The sequence below is a fragment of the Pseudophryne corroboree genome, chromosome 7, assembly GCF_028390025.1.
Source record: "Pseudophryne corroboree isolate aPseCor3 chromosome 7, aPseCor3.hap2, whole genome shotgun sequence".
NCBI lineage: Eukaryota > Metazoa > Chordata > Amphibia > Anura > Myobatrachidae > Pseudophryne > Pseudophryne corroboree.
In genome coordinates this window covers 140632132-140658864 of record NC_086450.1, presented here as the reverse complement: position 1 = coordinate 140658864, position 26733 = coordinate 140632132, and the positions used below count along the sequence as shown (strand labels likewise).

At 43.3% G+C, this 26733-nt stretch overlaps 1 protein-coding gene across 1 annotated transcript in view; it reads left to right on the top strand.

Moving 5' to 3' along the window:
• Positions 1 to 26733, top strand: part of GPD2 (glycerol-3-phosphate dehydrogenase 2) — a 368081-nt gene that overhangs the window by 328145 nt on the left and 13203 nt on the right. The window contains exons 10-16 of the mRNA XM_063933701.1: positions 4524 to 4658; positions 5191 to 5366; positions 15404 to 15535; positions 18213 to 18371; positions 22118 to 22230; positions 23626 to 23704; positions 25496 to 25594. Coding sequence (XP_063789771.1) covers positions 4524 to 4658; positions 5191 to 5366; positions 15404 to 15535; positions 18213 to 18371; positions 22118 to 22230; positions 23626 to 23704; positions 25496 to 25594 — 893 coding nt within the window. The remainder of the gene's footprint in view (positions 1 to 4523; positions 4659 to 5190; positions 5367 to 15403; positions 15536 to 18212; positions 18372 to 22117; positions 22231 to 23625; positions 23705 to 25495; positions 25595 to 26733) is intronic.

Below are 26733 nucleotides of genomic sequence, written 5' to 3'. Positions count from 1 at the left end.
CACAGACACGCACACTGACTCCAGTGTCGACGGTGAAGAAACAAACGTATTTTCCATTTGGGCCACACGTTACATGTTAAGGGCAATGAAGGAGGTGTTACATATTTCTGATACTACAAGTACCACAAAAGAGGGTATTATGTGGGGTGTGAAAAAACTACCTGTAGTTTTTCCTGAATCAGATGAATTAAATGAAGTGTGTGATGATGCGTGGGTTTCCCCCGATAGAAAATTATTGGCGTTATACCCTTTCCCGCCAGAAGTTAGGGCGCGTTGGGAAACACCCCTTAGGGTGGATAAGGCGCTCACACGCTTATCAAAACAAGTGGCGTTACCGTCTCCAGATACGGCCGCCCTTAAGGAGCCAGCTGATAGGAGGCTGGAAAATATCCTAAGAAGTATATACACACATACTGGTGTTATACTGCGACCAGCGATCGCCTCAGCCTGGATGTGCAGCGCTGGGGTGGCTTGGTCGGATTCCCTGACTGAAAATATTGATACCCTTGACAGGGACAGTATTTTATTGACTATAGACACTCTGGCATCAAGAGTAAGTGCGATGTCCATATCTGCCAGAAGATGTTTATGGACACGACAGTGGTCAGGTGATGCAGATTCCAAACGGCACATGGAAGTATTGCCGTATAAAGGGGAGGAGTTATTTGGGGTCGGTCCATCGGACCTGGTGGCCACGGCAACAGCTGGAAAATCCACCTTTTTTTACCCCAAGTCACATCTCAGCAGAAAAAGACACCGTCTTTTCAGCCTCAGTCCTTTCGTCCCCATAAGGGCAAGCAGGCAAAAGGCCAGTCATATCTGCCCAGGGATAGAGGAAAGGGAAGAAGACTGCAGCAGGCAGCCCATTCCCAGGAACAGAAGCCCTCCACCGCTTTTGCCAAGTCCTCAGCATGACGCTGGGGCCGTACAAGCGGACTCAGGTGCGGTGGGGGTTGTCTCAAGAGTTTCAGCGCGCAGTGGGCTCACTCGCAAGTGGACCCCTGGATCCTACAAGTAGTATCCCAGGGGTACAGATTGGAAATTCGAGACGTCTCCCCCTCGCAGGTTCCTGAAGTCTGCTTTACCAACGTCTCCCTCCGACAGGGAGGCAGTATTGGAAACAATTCACAAGCTGTATTCCCAGCAGGTGATAATCAAAGTACCCCTCCTACAACAAGGAAAGGGGTATTATTCCACACTATATTGTGGTACTGAAGCCAGACGGCTCGGTGAGACCTATTCTAAATCTGAAATATTTGAACACTTACATACAAAGGTTCAAATCAAGATAGAGTCACTCAGAGCAGTGATAGCGAACCAGGAAGAAGGGGACTATATGGTGTCCCTGGACATCAAGGATGCTTACCCTAATGTCCCAATTTGCCCTTCTCACCAAGGGTACCTCAGGTTCGTGGTACAAAACTGTCACTATCAGTTTCAGACGCTGCCGTTTGGATTGTCCACGGCACCCCGGGTCTTTACCAAGGTAATGGCCGAAATGAGGATTCTTCTTCAAAGAAAAGGCGTCTTAATTATCCCTTACTTGGACGATCTCCTGATAAGGGCAAGGTCCAGAGAACAGTTGGAGGTCGGAGTAGCACTATCTCAAGTAGTTCTACGACAGCACGGGTGGATTCTAAATATTCCAAAATCGCAGCTGTCTCCGACGACACGTCTGCTGTTCCTAGGGATGATTCTGGACACAGTCCAGAAAAAGGTGTTTCTCCCGGAGGAGAAAGCCAGGGAGTTATCCGAGCTAGTCGGGAACCTCCTAAAACCAGGAAAAGTGTCAGTGCATCATTGCACAAGGGTCCTGGGAAAAATGGTGGCTTCTTACGAAGCGATTCCATTCGGCAGATTTCACGCAAGAACTTTTCAGTGGGATCTGCTGGAAAAATGGTCCGGATCGCATCTTCAGATGCATCAGCGGATAACCCTGTCTCCAAGGACAAGGGTGTCTCTTCTGTGGTGGCTGCAGAGTGCTCATCTACTAAAGGGCCACAGATTCGGCATTCAGGACTGGGTCCTGGTGACCACGGATGCCAGCCTGAAAGGCTGGGGAGCAGTCACACAAGGAAAAAAAAAATTTCCAGGGAGTGTGATCAAGTCTGGAGACTTCTCTCCACATAAATATACTGGAGCTAAGAGCAATTTACAATGCTCTAAGCTTAGCAAGACCTCTGCTTCAAGGTCAGCCGGTATTGATCCAGTGGGACAACATCACGGCAGTCGCCCACGTAAACAGACAGGGCGGCACAAGAAGCAGGAGGGCAATGGCAGAAACTGCAAGGATTCTTCGCTGGGCGGAAAATCATGTGATAGCACTGTCAGCAGTGTTCATTCCGGGAGTGGACAACTGGGAAGCAGACTTCCTCAGCACGACCTCCACCCGGGAGAGTGGGGACTTCATCGGGAAGTCTTCCACATGATTGTGAACCGTTGGGAAAGACCAAAGGTGGACATGATGGCGTCCCGCCTGAACAAAAAACTGGACAGGTATTGCGCCAGGTCAAGAGACCCTCAGGCAATAGCTGTGGACGTTCTGGTAACACCGTGGGTGTACCAGTCGGTGTATGTGTTCCCTCCTCTGCTTCTCATACCTAAGGTACTGAGAATTATAAGACGTAGAGGAGTAAGAACTATACTCGTGGCTCCGGATTGGCCAAGAAGGACTTGGTACCCGGAACTTCAAGAGATGCTCACAGAGGACTCATGGCCTCTGCCGCTAAGAAGGGACTTGCTTCAGCAAGTACCATGTCTGTTCCAAGACTTACCGCGGCTGCGTTTGACGGCATGGCGGTTGAACGCCGGATCCTAAGGGAAAAAGGCATTCCGGAAGAGGTCATTCCTACCCTGGTCGAAGCCAGGAAGGAGGTGACCGCACAACATTATCACCACATGTGGCGAAAATATGTTGCGTGGTGTGAGGCCAGGAAGGCCCCACGAAGAAATTTCAACTCGGTCGATTCCTGCATTTCCTGCAAACAGGAGTGTCTATGGGCCTCAAATTGGGGGTCCATTAAGGTTCAAATTTCGGCCCTGTCGATTTTCTTCCAGAAAGAATTGGCTTCAGTTCCTGAAGTCCAGAAGTTTGTCAAGGGAGTACTGCATATACAACCCCCTTTTGTGCCTCCAGTGGCACTGTGGGATCTCAACGTAGTTCTGGGATTCCTCAAATCACATTGGTTTAAACCGCTCAAATCTGTGGATTTGAAATATCTCACATGGAAAGATGACCATGATGTTGGCCCTGGCCTCGGCCAGGCGAGTGTCAGAATTGGCGGTTTTGTCTCACAAAAGCCCATATCTGATTGTCCATTCGGACAGGGCAGAGCTGCGGACTCGTCCCCAGTTTCTCCCTAAGGTGGTGTCAGCGTTTCACCTGAACCAGCTTATTGTGGTACCTGCGGCTACTAGGGACTTGGAGGACTCCAAGTTGCTAGATGTTGTCAGGGCCCTGAAAATATAGGTTTCCAGGACGGCTGGAGTCAGGAAAACTGACTTGCTGTTATCCTGTATGCACCCAACAAACTGGGTGCTCTTGCTTCTAAGCAGACGATTGCTAGTTGGATGTGTAGTACAATTCAGCTTGCACATTCTGTGGCAGGCCTGCCACAGCCAAAATATGTAAATGCCCATTCCACAAGGAAGGTGGGCTCATCTTGGGCGGCTGCCCGAGGGGTCTCGGCTTTACAACTTTGCCGAGCTGCTACTTGGTCAGGGGCACACCCTGGCTGAGGAGGACCTGGAGTTCTCTCACTCGGTGCTGCAGAGTCATCCGCACTCTCCCGCCCGTTTGGGAGCTTTGGTATAATCCCCATGGTCCTGACGGAGTCCCCAGCATCCACTTAGGACGTCAGAGAAAATAAGAATTTACTTACCGATAATTCTATTTCTCGTAGTCCGTAGTGGATGCTGGGCGCCCATCCCAAGTGCGGATTGTCTGCAATACTTGTACATAGTTATTGTTACAAAAATCGGGTTATTATTATTGTGAGCCATCTTTTCAGAGGCTCCGCTGTTATCATGCTGTTAACTGGGTTCAGATCACAGGTTGTACAGTGTGATTGGTGTGGCTGGTATGAGTCTTACCCGGGATTCAAAATCCTTCCTTATTGTGTACGCTCGTCCGGGCACAGTATCCTAACTGAGGCTTGGAGGAGGGTCATAGGGGGAGGAGCCAGTGCACACTACCTGATCCTAAAGCTTTTACTTTTGTGCCCTGTCTCCTGCGGAGCCGCTATTCCCCATGGTCCTGACGGAGTCCCCAGCATCCACTACGGACTACGAGAAATAGAATTATCGGTAAGTAAATTCTTATTTATACAAAGACACCAAAATGTTCTGAGATATTTTAAAATTTAAAAGCTACAGTACATGAGCACTTCTGAAGGGTTTGCGAAGGTTTGTATTCTTAAAAATCTATGTTTAAAATAAGGGAGTTACAGAAGAGGAACAACAGAAAAATAAAGAGCCATGTATTCTCCTAAACTTAAACCTGATTGGTATTCTTCCTGTTACAGTTCGCAGAGGTGACGTACTCGCAGCTTGGAGTGGCATCCGTCCATTGGTCACAAATCCCAATTCCAGAGACACTCAATCCATATCTCGCAATCACGTTGTTGATGTTGGCGAGAGTGGTCTTGTCACAATAGCAGGTAACATCATTTTATACATATAGATTTTCTCTGGTTATTGATCCTTCATAGTTCTTGAAAGTGGGGATTTTTTTATTTTTTTTTTAAATCATGTGATTCATGGGAAAAACAATTTGACATCAGGATATTTGATAATACTCTAAGCAGGGTTCACAAAAGCTTTGTTTTATAGTCTTCTTAAATGTTAACATTTTGCAGCCAAAGAACAATAAAAAATAACTTGACTTCCTAAAAACAGCATTTTTTTTTTCTTTCATTCATTTCTCAGAACATCATAAATTGTTACTCTGGAAAATAGCAAGAGATTGGCACTTTTTAAGACCACATGTATAAATTATGAGGGTGAGAAAATATAAAAAAAATCCTTGCTATTAAAAAAAAAAAATGCAAAATTACACATAATTTAAATAAATGCTTTTTGCATTACACATTAGAATTTTTTTTAAACCCTTTTCTTACAGTGTTTCAGATTGTTCCACGATTTTCAGTTGTTGGACATAGAAGGCTTTATTCATATATAGATTTTGTTTAGGGGGAAAATGGACGACGTACCGCTCAATGGCGGAGGACACTTTGGATGCAGCGGTTAAAGCACATAATCTGAAAGCTGGTTCATGCAAAACTGTGGGACTCTTTCTTGAGGGGGGAAAAGACTGGACTCCTACACTTTACATCCGTCTTGTTCAGGATTATGGTCTAGAAAGTGAGGTAAATTGTCCTAGTCTTGTTGTATATTTATTACTCTATTCAGCCATTCAGAACATGTATGGTAAAAGCTTGGAGGGAGGTGCAGTCTCTGGGCAGCCCATTTCTCTTTGTGTCACCTTTAGGCTTATAAACATTCCTCCTTAGGTGAATGCATTGCACTGACGCCACTGTTGAGGCTTTACTGCCGGAATACCAGCACTATAGGGATGTACATACTTGATTCAGTTTCCAAATCAAACTACTGAGTTTAAAGCAGAATCATACCCCTTTCAGAGTCTGACTTGACCAGGAGAAAAAAACCTGTGTCAAGTGACCCAGCAATCCCGCCAGGGTATTGACCAAGGTTGGACACAGGACCGACCCAGATCATGGAGAACCCTGAATGGTCCAATCTGGGTCGTGCCACATACTACTGACATCGTCTCAAAGGTGTCCATGTAATGCCGGCTAGACCTGGATCAAGGAAGACCCTGGTCCGATGTGAATGGCTGTGGGTGTGAAAGGGGTCTGAGCCAGGGCGCATCCGGGTTAGACCAGTGTTCAAAATCCTGGGTCGGAGCCAGGATTTTGATCTGAAAGGGGTATAGCAGAATCGAGTGAGAAAGTAGTGCTCTGTAAATGCAAGTATTATTAAATATATAATCAAAAATTAGATTTACTGTAGTCAGCTGAATCTTATTAAGATTTTTAGGAAATACCCGTTTGAAAATGCGGCATAGAGCAACTAACATGATATAACCATTTGCAGAACTTGTATCATGTAGCGGACGGTGGGATTTTTCTACTTTGATCTACTTGATTCCATAAAAGCATTAATCAATCAATCAATCAATCAATCAATCAATCAATCAATCAATGCCTTAGTCTTGCTGTTAGATTTGTAGCTTTCCTGTGGTGAAAATGATCCTCAAACATTCCCCTATATACTTAATAATGACATTTATTCAGTAATGCTGAAATAGTCTGAGGAACCCATCCAAACTGATGGTACCCTGCTGGAGCAAGACTTTTTATCATTACAAAAGACTTAGGGAGAGATGTAACAAGGCTCCTAAAGAGTGGAGTATTTACCCATAGCTAACAATATGCTTCTACGTATCATTTTCTAAAATGCACTTGATAACTATATTTTTGTTGCTTAGTGTTATTGTCAGCTACTGAGAAAAATCCAGGTGTTCTTGGCTAATTTCTGTGTGCAAATTCTGAATCCGAACTACAATTTGGCTTATCACATCAGTAACTAAAGTTTATGGCCATCCTACTGTTTTATGTTTTAAACATTTTACAACAGCTATTACAGTGACTGATTACAGTTAGGGTACACCTTATACCTCTGGGACAGTTATAATGACAAACACCATTATGATGTGAAAGACTGGCCAGCAAGATCTGAACACATCATTGGTAAGCACAATGTTCTCCCTAGTAGATCCTCATAAAGTTATCTTCCACCATTACACATAATACTGGGATTGATGAAAAACTTTGTGAAGGGTATGGATCACAATGGAAGTAGCTTCCTATACAGTATCTGAAGGAGAAATTTGGAGCAGTGCTATCTGATGTTAAGATAACTCAGGAATATTTATTGGACCAAAGTGATTTGAGATACAGAGTTCAGATAGAAGTTAAGTACACTTGAGTTGGCAGCTTGGGATGCCTTTGTATTTGTGGTGAAGAACTTTCTTGGAAATAACAGATCTGATCAGTATGTTGAACAATTAGACAATATGTTTGCGGGATCTGGTAAGGATCCCGACAGTCAGAACACCAATGCCGGAATCCATTGTCATATTGAACCCAACCCATGTTTACAGCTTACAAGCAAATGGGCTGCAGAATGCATTTTCTCTACTGTCACCTCAGGTTCTTCCCACCCAACGTAGGTGCACTTAGTGATGAACATCAAGAAATTTGTTTAATAAAAACAAGATACCAAGGTTGCTTTGACCTCAATATGATGGGTGACTTTTGCTGGTTTCTGTACAGTGAAACAGATGCAACACATAAGCGTAAGAGCAAATCTCAAAAGCATTTTTTTAAATATTCATCTAATGTGTAAACATATATTTTCTATGTAATACAAGCTGTGTTTTTTTTTTATAATTTTTGGTGTTTAAGTAAAATAATGCTGCTTAAGTTTCATTTGCCTTTCTGCTGTTTCATCTTGGATGTCATCTAGCCACCTCAAACTTAATATTTCCAAAACAGAGCTACTTATATTTCCACCGGCCAATAGTAGTTACCAACCTGATATCTCTTATCACTGTTGAGAACTTAACACTCAGTCCTACCCCACAAGCTCGCTGCCTAGGTGTTATACTTGACTCAGAACTGTCCTTTGCTCCCCACATTCAATCTGTTTCAATATCATGTTACATGCATCTAAAAAACATATCCAAAATACGACCATACCTTACACAAGACACTGCAAAAACTCTTACCAATGCTCTCATTATCTCCCGCATTGATTATTGCAATAGTCTTCTTACTGGTCTTACCAAAAAGAGACTCTCACCACTACAATCCATTCTGAATGCAGCTGCGAGGCTAATCTTCCTTGCTAGACGTTCATCGTCTGCAGATCCACTCTGTCAGTCCCTCCATTAGTTACCTGTATTCTACCGTATTCAATATAAAAATAGGATTTTAATACCTACCGGTAAATCTTTTTCTCGTACTCCGTAGAGGATGCTGGAGTCATCATAGAACCATGGGGTATAGACGGGATCCGCAGGAGACATGGGCACTTTAAGACTTTGAAAGGGTGTGAACTGGCTCCTCCCTCTATACCCCTCCTCCAGACTCCAGTTATAGGAACTTTGCCCAGGGAGATGGACATTTCGAGAAAAGGATTTATTGTTAAACTAAGGTGAGATTCATACCAGCTCACACCTCAAGCATGCCACAGAACGTGGCATTCAACAGAACACAAGCCAACGGCATAAACAATTGCAGCAACATGCTGACAATAACGTAACACAACATGTGTGTAACCACAACTAATAACTGCAGATACAGTACGCACTGGGACGGGCGCCCAGCATCCTCTACGGACTACGAGAAAAGGATTTACCGGTAGGTATTAAAATCCTATTTTCTCATACGTCCTAGAAGATGCTGGGGTCATCATAGAACCATGGGGTTATACCAAAGCTCTAGAACGGGCGGGAGAGTGCGGATGACTCTGCAACACCAATTGACCAAACTTAAGGTCTTCATCGGCCAAGGTGTCAAACTTGTAGAACTTTGCAAATGTGTTTGACCCCGACCAAGTAGCTGCTCGGCAAAGTTGTAATGCCGAGAACCCCCGGGCAGCCGCCCAGGATGAGCCCACCTTTCCAGTAGAATGGGCCTTCACCGATTCTGGTAACGGCAATCCAGCCGTGGAATGAGCATGCTGAATCGTGTTACAGATCCATCGTGCAATAGTCTGCTTGGAAGCAGGACCCCCAACCTTGTTGGGAGCAAACAGGACAAACAGAGCCTCTGTTTTCCTAATCTGAGCCGTTCTGGCGACATAAATCTTCAAAGCTCTGACCACATCCAGAGATTTTGACTCAGCGAAGGCGTCAGTAGCCACAGGCACCACAATAGGTTGGTTCATGTGGAAAGAGGAAACCACCTTCGGTAGAAATTGTTGACGTGTCCTCAATTCAGCTCTATCTTCATGGAAGATCAAATAAGGGCTCTTGTGAGACAAGGCCGCTAACTCAGACACCCGCCTTGCAGATGCCAAGGCCAACAGGATGACCACTTTCCAAGTGAGGAATTTCAACTCCACCTTCCGTAAAGGTTCAAACCAATGTGATTGAAGGAACTGCAACACCACATTAAGATCCTATGGTGCCACTGGAGGCACAAATGGAGGTTGGATGTGCAACACGCCTTTCACGAAAGTCTGAACTTCTGGAAGGGAGTCCAATTGTTTCTGAAAGAAAACCGATATGGCCGAAATCTGTACCTTAATTGAGCCCAATTTTAGGCCCGCATTAACACCTGCTTGTAGAAAATGGAGAAAACGTCCTAGCCGAAACTCTTCCATAGGAGCTCCCTTGGATTCACACCAAGAAACATATTTTCTCCAAATACGGTGGTAATGTTTAGACGTTACCCCTTTTCTGGCCTGAATAAGTGTGGGAATGACTTCACTGGGAATATCCTTACGGGCTAGGATTTTGCACTCAACCGCCATGCCGTCAAATGTAGCCGCGGTAAGTCCTGATACACGCACGGCCCCTGTTGTAACAGATCCTCGCGCAGAGGAAGAGGCCAGGGATCTCCTATGAGCAATTCCTGAAGATCTGGATACCAAGCCCTCCTTGGCCAGTCTGGGACAATGAGGATCGCCCGGATCTTTGTTCTTCTTATGATCTTTAGAACCTTTGGAATGAGAGGAAGTGGAGGGAATACATACACCGACTGAAACACCCACGGTGTCACCAGTGCATCCACTGCAATTGCTTGAGGGTCTCTTGACCTGGAACAATATCTCTGAAGCTTCTTGTTGAGACGATCATGTCTACTTGAGGCACTCCCCAACGACTTGTCACCTCTGCGAAGACTTCTTGGTGGAGGCCCCACTCTCCTGGATGGAGATCGTGTCTGCTGAGGAAGTCTGCTTCCCAGTTGTCCACTACTGGAATGAAGATCGCTGACAGAGCGCTTGTATGTTTTTCCGCCCAGCGGAAAATCTTTGTGGCTTCTGCCATCGCCGCTCTGCTTTTCGTTCCGCCCTGGCGGTTTATGTACGCAACTGCTGTTACATTGTCCGACTGGATCAGTACCGGCAGATCTCGAAGAAGATGTTCCCCTTGCAGAAGGCCGTTGTAAATGGCCCTTAACTCCAGAACATTTATGTGGAGACAAGTTTCCTGACTTGACCATCTTCCTTGGAAGTTTTCTCCCATTGTGACTGCCCCTCAGCCTCCGAGGCTTGCATCTGTGGTCACTAGGATCCAGTCCTGTATCCCGAACCTGCGCCCCTCTAGGAGGTGAGAGCTGTGCAGCCACCACAGGAGTGACACCCTGGTCTCGGAAGACAGGATTATCCTCCGGTGCATGTGTAGGTGGGACCCGGACCACTTGTCCAACAGGTCCCACTGGAACACTCTGGCATGTAACCTGCCAAACTGAATGACCTCATAGGCCGCAACCATCTTTCCCAGCAACCGAATGCATTGATGGATTGACACTCTTGCTGGTTTCTCTGAAGTTCCAGAGCCTTTTCCACTGGAAGAAAGACTCTCTGCAGTTCTGTGTCCAATATCATTCCAAAAACGACAACCGCGTCGTTGGAATCAACTGTGATTTTGGCAAGTTTAGGAGCCAACCATGTTGCTGAAGAACTGTCAGGGAGAGTGTAACTTTTTGCACTAACTGGTCCCTGGATCTCGCCTTTATCAGGAGATCATCCAAGTATGGGATAATCGTGACTCCTTGCTTGCGAAGAAGAACCATCATCTCCGCCATCACTTTGGTGAAAATCCTCGGAGCCGTGGACAGACCAAACGGCAACATTTGAAATTGGTAATGACAATCCTGAATTGCAAACCTCAGGTAAGCCTGATGTGGAGGATAAATGGGAACATGTAAGTAGGCATCCTTTATGTCTACCAACACCATAAAATCCCCTTCCTACAGACTGGAGATCACAGCTCGAAGAGACTCCATCTTGACTTTGAATTTCTTTAGGTAGAAATTTAGGGATTTCAGGTTCAGGATTGGTCTGACGAGCCGTCCGGCTTCGGGACCACAAACAGGCTCGAATAAAAGCCTTCTCCCTGTTGTGACTGGGGAACCCTGACGATAACTTGATTTTGACACAACTTTTGTATTGCGTCGCAAACTACCTCCCTGTCCGGAAGAGAAGCTGGTAAAGCTGATTTGAAAAAACGGCGAGGGGGAACGTCTTGAAACTCCAGCTTGTACCCTTGGGACACTATTTGTAAAACCCATGGGTCTAGGTCCGAACGAACCCAAAACTGACTGAAGAGTTTGAGACGTGCCCCCACCTCCCGCATAGGAGCCCTAACGTCATGCGGTGGAATTGGCAGAAGCCTGGGAGGACTTCTGCTCCTGTGAGCCTGACAAGGCTGGTGATCGTTTACCTCTTCTCCTTCCTCTAGTAGCAAGGAAGGAAGAACCTCGGCCCTTTCTGTATTTATTGGGCCGAAAGGACTGCATCTGATAGTGAAGCGTTTTCTTTTGTTGTGGAGGAACATAAGGCAAAAAGGATGACTTACCCGCGGTAGCTGTAGATACCAAATCATCAAGGCCGTCACCAAATAAGGCCTTACCTTTATATGGTAGAGATTCCATACTTTTCTTGGAATCAGCATCAGCATTCCATTGGTGAATCCACAACACACGCCTAGCTGAGACTGCCATGGCATTGGCCTTTGATTCCAAAAGACCAATATCTCTCGCAGCTTCCTTAAGGTATGCTGCAGCGTCCTTCATATAACCCAGCGTCAAGAGGACGCTATCCCTATCTAGGGTATCTATTTCAGAAGACAAGTTGTCTTCCCACTTTTCGATAGCACTACTTACCCACGCAGACGCAATGACAGGTCTGAGTAGCGTACCTGTGGTCGCATAAATGGACTTTAACGTAGTTTCTTGTTTACGATCCACAGGATCCTTAAGGGCCGCCGTGTCAGGTGACGGGAGAGCCACCTTTTTAGACAAACGTGACAGGGCTTTGTCCACGGTGGGGGGTGACTCCCACTTTTCCCTATCCGCTGAGGGAAACAGATAAGCTACCGTAATTCTTTTGGGAATCTGAAACTTTTTGTCAGGAGTTTCCCAGAGTTTTTCAAATAGCGTGTTCAGTTCATGAGAGGGAGGAAACGTTACCTCAGGTTTCCTTTCTTTATACATACAGACCCTTTTATCAGGGACAGCCGGGTCCTCAGTGATATGTAGTACCTCTTTAACCACCACAATCATGTACTGAATGCTTTTTGCCAATTTTGGATCTAATCTGGAATCGCTATAGTCGACACTGGAATCAGAGTCCGTGTCGGTATCAGTGTCTGCCAACTGGGCCAGCGTACGTTTCTGTGATCCTGATGGGACCTGACTTTGCAATAACATTTCTTCTACAGATTTCTTCCATGCTTGGGTCTGAGACTCAGACTTATCTAGCCTCTTACTAATAAGAAGCACATTAGCATTCAAGGAGTTCAACACATTTATCCAATCCGGCGTCGGCGGTGCCGACAGGGTCACCCCCGCAGCCGTTTGTGTCCCTAATACAGCCTCCTCCTGGGAAGAGCCTTCAGCCTCAGACATGTCGACACACGTGCACCAAACACCCACAGACACACCGGGCATACAGGGGACAGACCCACAGTAAAGCCTGTCAGAGAGACACAGAGGGGATTTGCCAGCTCACACCCCAGCGCCCAAGCAACGGTTCTGAAGCGCCCAATAAATGCCCCAGACCTGTAGCGCTATTACTATTAGGTATATTGCACCAAATCAGCCAGTGCCCCTCCCCCCCCCCCCCCCCCCCCATTTTGCACCTTGATACTTGTCAGTGTGAAGGAAGGACCAGTGTATCTGCAGCCTGATGGTGGAGAAAATGGCGCCGAGTGAGCTGTAAGGATGAAGCTCCGCCCCCTTAATGGCGCACTTCCGTCCCGCTTCTTTTATGATTATACTGGTGGGGGTTTTGGACAGTGCCTCGGCACTAATGTCCCTCTTGTGCCAGTGTCCACTGAGGATTTATTAGCTGCCCAGGGCACCATCCCCCCCGCGCCATGCACCCTGTAGTACTGTGTGTATGTGGGAGCTTGGCACGCAGCGTCCGCGCGCTGTGCGGTACCTCAGAGAATGCCGTCACTGAAGTCTTCTTTTCTTCTGCTACTCACCTGTCTTCTGACTTCTGGCTCTGTAAGGGGGTGACGGCAGGCTGCGTGAGTGAGCATCTAGGCGTACCCAGCGATCAGCACCCTCAGGAGCTAATGGTGTCCTGTAGCCAGAAGCAGAGCACTTGAACTCACTGGAAGTGTGTCAAACTCCTCTCCCCTAAGTCCCACGAAGCAGGGAGACTGTTGCCAGAAGCCTCCCTGAACATAAAAAAACCTAACAAAAAGTATATTTCAGAGAAACTCAGTAGAGCTCCCTGTAGTGCGTCCTGTCTCACTGGGCACAATTCTAAAACTGGAGTCTGGAGGAGGGGCATAGAGGGAGGAGCCAGTTCACACCCTTTCAAAGTCTTAAAGTGCCCATGTCTCCTGCGGATCCAGTCTATACCCCATGGTCCTATGATGACCCCAGCATCCTCTAGGACGTATGAGAAATACTTTTACTCGCACATAAGGCCATTAACCATACTACACCAATGTACATCTCTTCGCTCATCTCAAAATATCTCCCAACCCGACCTCTCCGCTCTTCACAAGATCTACGTCTCTCATCCACACTCATTACTTGCTCCCATGCACGATTGCAGGACTTTCTTCGGGCTGCACCCACTCTGTGGAATGCCCTACCATGCACAATAAGACTCTCCCCTAGTCTACAAACCTTCAAACGTTCCCTGAAAACTCACCTCTTTAGGCTAGCTTTTCACATTCCAGAACCGCTCACTCAACCTTCATAAGCTTTCCTATCCGATTATATCTCCACTGTACAGTCCGCAACTGAATTTGCTGCGCTATAAAATAAACTGTTAATAAATGATAGATAAAACAGCAAACAAACATACAATTTAAGCATTAGTAATGTCTATAACGTGAAATCCTGATGTGATAGGTTAATTTCGATTTCAGATTTGAAATTAGCACACCCAAATTAGCCTAGAACAGAAGGGGCGGTATTCAATCCTTTTAACCCCCTTCCACACCCGTTCTGTTTCTGCTGATGGGCGTGGTATCATCATTTCAGCTCACTAACCCCCAGTGGAACCGAGGCTGCCAAACCTTTATGCAGCTAAACCTGATTACTATGGGCACAAATGCGCAATAATGGGGATCACTTTAGAATGGAGATTGGACGTGATATCTGATTTGAATACCACCCAAACAGTTTTTTTAGTAGCAAAAATTTTGTTTTCCAGTGTAAATGCTAGCTAGTAGCTGATTGGCTCTTAAGGGCGAATTCTCCACTTGTCCACTCTTTAGAAGGTTTAGGGATGTATGAAGCAGTGAAAAGTGTGAAGAAGTGAATCAGTGGAGAAGTTGCCAATAGCAACTAGTCAAGCTTAAGGAAACATTTATCAAATACATTGTATAAACTGATAAATAGATGCTGATTGGTTCTTATGGAGTACTTCTCCACTGGTCCACTTCTCCACTCTTTTCACCGTTTGATACATCAACCATATAATCCATTAACACACAGACCCCCCTTTAATCAGTTATATCTCAGCCTGTTTCTGAGAGGCTGAGTGTTCAAAAAATGTTTGTTTTCCGTGCTACATACCTGACACGCATGTGCATGGGCATGTCCGTGTATACAGGTGATCATTACATGTCCGACAAGGCTGGACTATGTTTTGGGACAGACACCAGTAACAATGCCATAGGATTCTCTTGTATTGCTGTGATATCAAACCAATTCATCTGCATCTAATTTTGTGCCAGAAGTAATTTTCGGAGGGTCTGAAATGTTTTAATTGTTTGACAAACAATGAGCTGCAGAGCCGCTCACAGAAATTAGCATTCTGTTCTGGCTTTTTTTTTTTTCTTTTCCTAGTGATTTTCATGACAGTCCCATCTCTGTGACATCTAATTCCAACAATACATTCGTTTAATGTGATCACAGTTGCAAAAAGTAGTTGACGCATCATTAGTCACAGTTACACTGATACATGCATATAGCAGTATAAGTGCTGGCCTAAGCGTTCACAACGCAAGTCGTTTCCTCCCACACAATCAAGATTTAATACCCTCTTCAGTCTGTTTGATAAAAGCCTTGGGAATCTGACATAAGTAGCGTGCTTTTTTTCCCCTGCTGTGCTCCAAGGAGCAGAAGGAGGGGAGCCTGAAGTGTGAGATGCACGGTGAATTGTTGATTCTATCCTGCAGGTTGCCCAGCATCTGGCTGCCACCTACGGTGACCAGGCCTTCGAGGTGGCGAAACTGGCTAAAGTTACAGGAAAGAGGTGGCCAATTGTGGGGAAAAGACTGGTCTCGGAATTTCCTTACATTGAAGCAGAGGTTTGTAAAATATAAACGTTCTAGGGCTCTACAAGAAAAAAAAGTGAATACATGTATGTGTGTAATACATGTATGTTTGTGTATGTGTGTGTGTGTGTATATATCTATGTACATTATATATATATATATATATATATATATATATATATATATATAGAGAGAGAAAGAGAGAGAGATATTCGAGTGCTTTATAGTGAGGGAAGCCTATAATCCTGTTGTAACAAAGTACATATAATGACACGGAGCAGATGGTAAAGACGAGCCTGCACACATGACCTTTTAATATATATGGGTTTTGGGAACACCTGATATACGTACACTCCACACATTTGATGCCTGTACTTAGCAAAAGTCTTTTTGTTGGGCTGTTAACCACTTAACTGACTCTTTTCCCTTCAATACCATTCCTATAATTTTTTTTTTCTTATTTAATATAGTTTCAGAAGTCTTTTTTTATATATTTGAATATTATATTATGCACATCTGCAGTACGGATCTCCTCATCAAAAACTGGGGGAAACAGTGGGGCGACGCGGTCGCATGTGATCTGACTATGCCAGTTAAGTGGTTAAGAAAGTGCACATTTCCGTTTTATTGCAATCTGGTTTTTTTCTGGGTTGCTGCATTAAGGAAATACTTCACCCAAGGCTTTATATTTAATATTGGGCAAAGGCCAATTAGTTAAAATAAAAAAGCAAAGTTCTTACCGAGCATGTGCGGTTACATCAGGGCCATTGATGCCTGTAACACTCCCAACCCACTCCGTTCTGCACTACTTTCCCTGTGTTTCCGGCAGGCCGAGTGGGTGTCAGTGTCATGAACACTTTTATTTTCCTTTTCAATTTCTCTGACTTAGACCATAGTTTCCACGTGCTATATATCTGATTCCTATGTAGGTGTGAATTGCCTTTACTGACTGGACACATGCCAGAATAACCCATTTCATAAAGGAGATATTTGTCTGGATGAGTATTTTCCAGAGTAATATTCTTGACTGGAATCACCTGGAGTCAATTAATTATTTCACATGAAATCGTACTTGTTGCATTACTTCATTTGTCGAGTGCACATTTATTCAGTCAAAATGTAATTGGGAACTAGAAAAATGTCTAATTGAAACGGGTTATGTTGGCATGTCTGTGACTGTCATGCATTTCATTATAGAACAGTTTTCAGAGATAGTTTTGAGAATATATAGATAATTGGCCTCATTTAAAGTCAGAAGCAAATATAGCTAATGGGTGCACATTTGCACCTGGACAAATAATGTTGTGATGCAAGGGGCACATATGAATTATTTTTTCTAATCTTTCTTTTTTTGCATAAATTTAAACGAGTCCCTGCTGTTGTGTACAGCACACAAATACTGTGCAGCTTTACTTTTATACAGTGAGTTGACCTAGGATGACACCCCACCTTATCCTAAATCTGTCTGCACATTAGTACCCCTTTTCCACTGACCTGAAAATCCAGGGTTATTGCACGTGAATGCTTATCAGCCTGGAATTTTTGTCAGTGGAAATTGCTCAACCAGGGTCCAGTGGCCCGGGAAACCAACCCTGCTATCGAGCAGGGTTTTTCCCGGGAAGGACCTAGGTAAGGCTCAGTGCAAATCAGTAACCCAGGTCACCAGATCCAGGTCCCGTTCACAACATAGTGAGAGCCACTTTCCTTGGTCATAGAGATGATATCTCCAAGCGCCGGTACTGCACCCGTGTGCAGTGTGAGCGACGACGATCCAGGACTAACCCATATTGGCCCTGCGTGGAAAGGGATCTGAGGAGGTTTGGAAATGCGTTCCAAATCCCATTTCAGACTCGGGACTTGGAGGGGGGAAAGGTGTATCAAAATGTTTTTCTCCCCTCAACCTCCACCTTTGATTGGGATTTAGGATACGTAGCCCAAAATGATAGACATGGAACTGTCAGTTCTGTAACAAGATTCTGGAGCGCCCTGTACCAGCCCTGCCCCGTAAGTACATGACATTATGGGGCGTGCCAGCTGTACCGGGAAGTGCAGCACTGCCCTGAGGACGCTGCACAGACTGCTGGGTGCCTACCTAGAGCGGCCATAGGGGCAGCGTCGGTTCTGCCCACAGAACTCTGTTCTCTAGCAGAGGCACTGCTTCCACACCCCTAGTTATGACCCTGGCAACTAATATCTCTGTTGCTTTTTTCCCTTACCCTCAGTGGGTCATCACTTGTCACTGAATTGCAAGCATTAAGTGACTGGTTTATCTGTAATTACCATATGTACAATTTAGCAATACGTTGCTCTCGCCTGTGGCTGATGTGTGAACAGCAGACATGGGGACAACTATCACTGAGTGTGCAGTAGTTTCGTAGTACATTTCTCATTTAATATTAAATGGGCCTTGAGAAAATAATCCAAAAGCCTATATTAGCCCGTATAGGCTCATTTAGGCTGCAGAGCATAATGCGCCACAAAAACAGTGCATTGTGTTACTCTTGGAGAGTTGCCTTAATTTGTCTAGCTCAGCAAATGTAACATATACCTTTTACCTCATATACAGAATAGTAGTATAAAAATAATCGGTGTGCTTACATGAGAAAGGTATATCACTCGAGGGGACTGACTGCTGTGTAAGGTTCTTACAGAGACACCGTTTTTCAGAGACTATAGAAGTATATAATATATATTTGTTTTTCTGTCACAGGTGAAATATGCATTGAGAGAATATGCTTGCACAGCTGTTGATGTCATCTCGCGACGTACTCGCCTCGCTTTCCTGAATGTCCAGGCTGCTGAGGAAGCTTTGCCACGAATTGTAGACATTATGGGAAAAGAATTACACTGGAAAGAACAAAGAAAAAAGGTATGCATTCATATGTAATTCCTGACCTCCAATTGTGTTTCAGAATTGGTACAAAGGAAAGAGGTGATTGGTTACCCATAGCAGCCAGTCACATTCTACCATTTTATACTGCCTTGAAAAATGAAAGCAAACATCTTATTGTCTGCCCTGATCAACACAACACTTTTTCTTTCAATTGTTGCACATTAGGTAGATGCAGATATAATCATATGAAAGCAACTGTTCTTGTGCATATTTGTACTATAGGGTTAATTAAGACCCATATAGCAATAAAGTAGTAATTTTTTTAAAATTAATGGGCCACTTGTAGTTAGAATAGGTCTGGATTGGTACTAAAGATCAGGACTGGCATAAAAATCACATATACCAGATTCAGTGTGCTTTACATCTATTGGCACCAACTGTGCAGTGAGCTGTTGCTGAAATATTTTGTTAAAAACAGGAATATAAGGTTGAGTCTGGGATGCTAACCGGGGGTGACAGAGTCTGGTCAGTGCCGGATTAAGGGGCCCCCAGGCTAACTAATTTATGGGGGCACCTACCAATTTAATTGTCGAAATGGTATACCGGTGATGTTATTGAAAAGTTGAGGCGCCAGCTCTGAGTTAGAAGTATGGCAAAAAAAAAAGCTAGTAGCTTTGCACCTTGGTAAATTCATATAGCACTAAAGGTGGGGGAGATGTAATATGACTGAGTACTATGTTTTCCTAATTGGGTCCAATTTCACCTATATAAGGTTCATAAAATGAAAATAGTTTTCCCAATAAACATAAAAATAACTTTTTTCATAGACTGAGAAACTAAAAACGAAATGTACAGGTGATCTAGCTCAGTGCTTTACTCCTAGTATCACCTGTCTGTTGGTGATACCTGCCCACCCTGGTCTAGAACGTTCACATTACTATAGCTCATGTCTAGTGAATGACACGCACCCTGCCCCAGTTAGAGTTTGGTAATGATATAGCATCTACAGACAGATCCTAGAATCCTTAGACTGCCACAAGGATTCCAATGCTAATGCTGCTTCAGTGATACTGGGAGCACTGCAGGGGGACAAGTGCCATTAAACCAAAGATTTAGTCCTTGTGCTTAGAGCACTATTATCTGTCAAGTTGAATATCCAAATTAGGAATCAAATTAGTCAGCTTAACTGGGCTTGAAGATGAATTAAGTATGGAAAAACATTACATTAAATACACAAAGCACAATATGGTACATTTATCTATTTTGTTGGAATCTTGAACAAGGATCTATATGAAAATAATTTGATTTCGAACATAGGAATACAAACAGATGAAGTAAAGGCGTAAGTATATAAATCAAAGCAAAGAAACAGGAAACCTTAAATAAGAGAAGTACTGTATGTATACATTACAAAGCTGTGTAGGAGGGTTGAAAACCTTACATCACTTATGGACAGAGGGAATATCTGATTTCTGAAGATAGGGTTTAATAGAAATGGGTGGTCTGGGGTCTAGATGATGTGATTCACAGTGGTTACATCATCATGTCCCTACACAGTTCTGCAAATCACTGCATTAGACAGCGGGGTGGGGTGCTTTGATGATGCAGTTCATGTCCCACCTTGACATAACCCTCCGTGATCACCCAGAAGGACCTTTAAAAAGGACAGGAAGCGTGCAGATAAGTGCCACTCCGGAATTTATATGTGCTATGCAGTGGTATTTTGACAAATTTAGCAAAAATGCTAGTTTAAGTTTGAACAACATACAATACATGTATTCTAGTAGGGTAGGGATTAAATACTCCATCAACCTTTATTTCTAAAGAAAGCTACAGTGCAAAGTTAGGGTAAGACTGAACTGTATTTTACCTTCATGCTTCATAAATAAAAATGAACATTTCCAGGTTTAGTTGCCCTTTATTATAGTCATCACCCAAGACAAGACTTGATTGTAGATATTTGTGCATAATGGTATACTGATCACATGACCCTTTCAGTCCTCTCTGTCATGTGTAAGATAAAGGAAATTCACAGTGAGGTGGCCAGTTAACAGAAGATAAAGACATTTAAATTTAAGGCCATGTAGGAGCAGAGGATTAATTGGTATTCTGTCTCTCTGTGCATACTGCCCTTCTTACTCCTCACATTTCCCATGCAAAAAGTAGATCAGTGCTCTGATTATTACCAATTTTTTTTTTTTTTTTTTTGTAATTTTGGCATATTGTCTTATATCATTTTTTTTTTTTTTCCATGACACATGTTTTTTACTTTGTTTTGGGGGTTTTTTTCACATAAAAATGTAGCTCTGTTAGATTTTGCTAACACTAAAGATGCTTGATTTTACTTTTTAATACAGCTTTTATCAAAATTTTTGAGTGATAAAGGGTTAAAATGTGTTCTGAAGTGTGTGGTATTTTTAAAAGAATCATTTTTACATAGTATCATGTTTTCTGAAATACAGTCAGTAAAATATTTAGAATTAATTTGTTATATGAGAATTATGGCGAATGTAATTTCTTCAAAGCTTTGTGGGAGCTGCCATATTGGAATTGATCTGGTTCTCAACAGTCAAACATGAAAATAATTCAATCAAGGCAGCAGTAGTAGGAGCACTAGCATTTTATATGAATAGATATTGATAAAGTTCTAAGGGCAGGATGTACTAACCCCAAAAAAGCGGTTTACAACATTCCCTATATGTATCAAGCTCTGGAAAGCTACATTTTCTGGAGTTTGCGCCTGATAGGCAATTCCATCGTTATATATGTCTATAGAAGCCTATTGGTTTCTTTTTTTTAGAAGTCCCCTGAGGGGGATCTGAAAGATCCCTCTCCTCTCCCACACAGCTTGCGCATGTTCTGGTAGACTGCCGCGCATGCGCAATAGGAACCTCGGGTCATAAACCGGAAGTACAACACAAAGGTCATCTGTTATTGGAAGCTATCCTGAGCGTACATACTCATACTTACAGCATTAATAAACGCAGCTATGCATGCAGTAATAGGTGGGGTGCCTCATGATACATCCCACCCTATATCTACAGTACTGTTGTATTGATCAAATATAAATTAGCATATGTTGTCTTGTTTTTTGTTTTGAAAATCCAACCACCTTTTATTAAGTGAATTTGCAAAGGAAATAGAGTAGCTGGAATCTCACCTCCCAAATCATGACAACAGCTCTTTGTGAGTCACCAGTCGTCTATCTTACATATTTGACCCATAATATTAAGGCACTAATGTGATGCTTTTTAACATTATGGGGTGTATTCAATAGATGTTGGATCCTTTCCAACTGAAAGGATCTGACATCGGAGTATTCGGATTTGCCCGTTTTTTTTTAAATCGGATTGACATTGTCAGCACCGAGGCCAAAACCTGTCTGATTTGGCCGCAGAGTCCGCCAAAACATGTGGATCCACGGCTAATCCACCGATCCACATGCTTTCCGACAAGTTGAAATGGATTGAATAGGTCGGAACCCCTTCCGACCTAAAAAAGTCGGAAACTTCCGTCTTTCTGGCAAGATGGCAGTTTCCGATCTCAATTGAATACCTCCCTATAACAGCATAAAAACAGTACCAATGATTTGTAAAAAGAACCTTATTGACTGGCATCGTAAAATGTCTGAAAATGGATATATATGTTGATAGTCATTATTCAATGTACTATAATTATTCTTTTATCATTTATGTAAATGGGTGACATTGTTAAAAAGTTTCAAACACAAGTTTTAAAAACGTGATATAGAATATTTTTTTGTATTGTTCCAAACAAACCAGGAAGAATTGGAAGCTGCAAAGAAGTTTCTGTATTATGAAATGGGATACAAAGCTCGATCTGAACAACTAACCGATCGATCCGAAATTAATCTGTCACCTTCTGATGTGGATAGGTAAGAGAGTCGGGCTAAGTACCAAACGTTACTCACGGCATTGGTTGACTGTTTGTTATACACATTCATGTTGCAGTTAAAATTGCTTCTTACAAGATTCTGTTCAATATTTATAGAATACATCAAAATCCATGCATACTTGAAAACATTGCTGTGGTCAAAGCATTTGATAAATGCATTTGATACCACCACGATATGCCATATTCATCATGCTGTTGTTTAGTTTTTCTCTGTCCATTTTTTACAAATTAAGAATTGCACTGTACATGACAAAGTGGAATCAGCCTATCAACTGCCAGCAAGGTACACTGACCAGCACAAAGGAATGTTACTGTACTTATACTGTATATATTTAAATGAGTATCTGTATATCTGTCTTCATCCCATTACTAGCAGTCTGAATGCACTGTGTGCTGTCATGAAAAGTATGTGGATCCACTATGCCACTAATGACTGGCACTGGCTAAATCCAGTGTGTCGGATCTAATAGGAATCCTGGCCTTCATCAGGGAGCCTGCAAGAGAGCGATGGATTATTTGTGTGCAGCCCACAGGTCATAGCTCTGAGGGCTAGTTTAGTGACAACTGACAAAGCAAAGGAAGGTTTCTACAGGACAAGGGGCTTAATTCAGACCTGGTCGCAAGCACGCGTTTTTTGCACTGCTGTGACCAGGTAGTCGTCGCCTACAGTGGGAGGGGGTAATCGCTGTGCAGGGGTGCGATCGAATGTGCAGAGAGCTGCACAAACAAAAGTTTGTGCAGGATCTGCACAGCCCAGGACTTACTCTTGCCATGCGATGATCAGGTCCGGAGCTGACGTCAGAATCCCTCCCTCCAAACGGCTGGACACTGCTGCGTTTTTCTGGACACTCCCTGTAAACGGTCAATTACCACCCACAAACGGTCTCTTCCTGTCAATCTTCTTGCAATCACCGGTGCGATCGCTTTCTTCGTACATCCCGTCGCTGGGGGGGGCTCCGTACCTGCGCATTGCGGGGCATACGCATGCGCAGTTCTGACCCGATCACTGCTGAGCGAAAACGCACAGCAGCGATCGGGTCAGAAAAACCCCCAAAGTCTGGACAGGTAGCACAGATACAAAATCAGAATACAATAGAAGTTCTGGGCAGGCAGCACACATCACAGCTATGCTTCCAAAGATGGAAATGCTGGGAACTTAGTATTAGGTGTGAGTACAGGAAGGCTAATGTGCCCTGGTTTGGGGATGAGGTCATGGTAGCAAGTAGCGTTCTTCCAGTCACAATGAATGTATTGTAGATTTAGCAAAGTGCTAGTCAGTGATTTCCCTACCCTACTCTTCTCTATGGCAATGTATATGATTACTATATTCCATGCTACAATTAATTGTTTTTAAATTAATTACTTTTTATCGTAGGTATAAAAAGAGATTTCACAAGTTTGATAAGGACAAGAAGGGTTTTATTACCATTTTGGATGTTCAACGTGTATTAGAGGTAAATCAGTGATCACATTACATTAAATTATGCAATAACAACGTTGTAGAATTCTAGAAATTAAATTTAAACTTGCATTTTCAGATTGTGTTTGGTTGCATGTGTCAATCCATAACAAAAGAAAATGAATAGAATGTCAATTATGATCTCGCCAAAATGAAATCCGTACTCCATTTTACACCACTTAGCCCATCCCCCTCCAACCACTGTTCTGTCACTCGTTCTCCTTCTTCCAGTGTTCAGTCATTTATCCTTCCTCGTCCAGTGTTCTGTCAGTATTCTTCCCTGTTCCCATTGTCTGTTACTCAGTCTAACTCTGCCGGTGTTCTGTCATCCAAGACCTCTCCTCCAATACTCAGAACACTGGAGGAGGTAGGATACATTACTGAGTATTGGAAGAGAGGTCTTGGATGGCAGAACATTGGCAGAGTTATGCTGGGTACAGTGCACACTTACAGATATATCTGTAGATCAATTGATCTGCAGATATATCTATGGACGGACCAGGCAGTGTGTTGAGCATACACACTACCCGATCCGTCGGGACTGACGCCTTGAACTGTGCGGGCGTTTATATGCGCCCACCCAGTTCAGCTGCTAATCACCGCCAGCTGGTGCAGCATGTGTATGGGCGGTCGGCTAACCTGCCGTACACACATAGTGATGCACCAATATATCCGTAGATATATTGGTCATCGGAAGGTGTTGCAGGTCCGACGTGATATGTCTGTGAACGACGGCCGATGGATCCGCCATATATCTGCCGTTCAGTAGAACGGCTGATATATCGGCCAGTGTGTACGCACCATTAGACTGAGTGACAGACAATGGGAACAGGGAAGAAGACTGACAGGACAATAAATTACTGTCCGTCTTCTTCCCATTGTCTGTCACTCAGTCTAAAGGCGGTATCCTATTAGGTGCTGTGATTTACCACACGGTAATAACAGGCTTTTTAGCCCGATATCATGAAACAAAATATCCGCATTCGGAATGTCAGTACCTGGAATGTCAGTATCCAAAAAGACCAGGTAATTCTTATGGTGCTCCCGTTCATATGAAAAGGGATCACCATCTGAATGACCTGTTTTTTTGGATACATGTCCCTAGCGAAATAGTATATGCAACAGTGGGAGTACTAGAGAGAAACCACACCCTTATATAAAGTAGGGAAGGCATTTTGTGTATTTAGTCTATCTTCAATCTTTTTAATTTTTCATATTATTGGAATAGTCACCATTAAATTGGTGCTACTGTATCCACCATGTTATTTGGCACCAGTGCCACAGGGCCTTTTCTGTTCCTATACCGCTCACACTGTTTTGGTTGTAGGGTGGAGCCAAGATTAGACCTAGGGTTGCTCAGTGCTTATTTAAAGCACTCTTAGAATATTCCCCGTAAGCTACATTACTACATATTGACACACTCTAAATGTCGACATGCCAGAATGTTGACAGTTGGCATGTAGACCATGCAGTTTTGTATTGCAGAGGTGAGTAAACCTAAATCCAAAATCATGAAGAAAATCAGCTTTTGACATTGTGATTGCTCACAGTCAGGCCATGTCAACCTTCTGGTGTCTACATTCTGAGCATATACAAATTTATGTGTAACACTGCAACCTTTATTACTACAATAATGCTTCACACTGGCCACTGATTAGGACATTTTATACGAATTTGTTTTATAGAAAAATGTTGGCTGTCTTTTTAAAAAAAATGATTGTCTATGTTGTTACTGTAATGATTATAAATAATGCGGAAATTTGTTCCTTTTTATACTTATCACCAGAATATAAATGTTCAGATGGACCCAAATAACCTTCATGAAATCCTTAATGAAGTTGATTTAAATAAGAATGGGCAAGTTGAGCTCAACGAATTTCTACAGGTTGGTAGTGAAATGTTGTCTTCTCATGTATAGTGGTATGGGAAATGTGTGTGTAACATCCAACGAAGATTTCAGAAATGAGCTGTAGAGTGGTTAAATGTGCAGACTTTCTGGAGACCCACGTTTCCACCTCTGCCTTCAGTATCCCTGGCACCAATACACAATTTACCAAGAGTCATGGAAGCCTTATTTCCAAAATCTGTCCAGTGAAATACCCAGTAATGTTTAGCAGAATAAGCACCACCTAACACAGTATTTTCAGAATTGTTATTTTACATAGAAAATGCAGTTAACTGTACTGTAATGTCAAATTTAATTCTCTCATTTGGGGCATATTGATTAAGACTATTATGCAGAAAATCCTCTGGGGGAAAAAAAAAGTTTTCTTGGTATACCTGCAAAAACCAATAGTTCTTAAATGTAAGAAGGGGTGACCACAACAGATATCTCAGATGTCTGCTGTGGGTTCTCCAGTCTCAATCGCAAAAGCTGGTCCCCATAGGTTCGTAAGGGGGCTGCTAAAATCTGAAATGTACCAATCTCCAGGAAGCATTCCTTTCTGGACGTGGCCCAGATGATAATGCCATCTTTAGATTAGCATTAGCATTTGTAGCCTGTGGGTTACATTTGTGCAAAATGTCCGGGAAAGGGATCCATACTAGAGCTCTGCCAGCTCCAGACCCAGACGTAAAGTGATCACATTAGCGAACACTTTATTTTTTTACCCATGGCAGGGACGGGCTCAGAGTAATGTCCCTGTTTTTTTATGCATTGGCTGATCATAAGTTATTATTGCTATTATATACGGAAATAAAAAATGATGACTATCACAGCTAAAATGCAGATTTTAATTAATAATTTATGCTCCTCTGCTGTGTCCCTCTGCTTTTTAGTGTTCTTTAACAACAATGAACAAGAAAAAGCGCTGGGAAACTGGATAAGAATTTACTAACAATTTTAATAAAGTGATAAAAATTAATTAATACTGTTGCAACAGATGATTAAAACAAAAGTGTATCTAATTGAAATTAGGGCATAATATAGCACTGCAAGAAATGTAAAAAGTTCCATATACTTGGTATGGAATATATATTGTTGGCCGGTACTCAAATGAACGAGCGAGCGATCAACTCGGAATG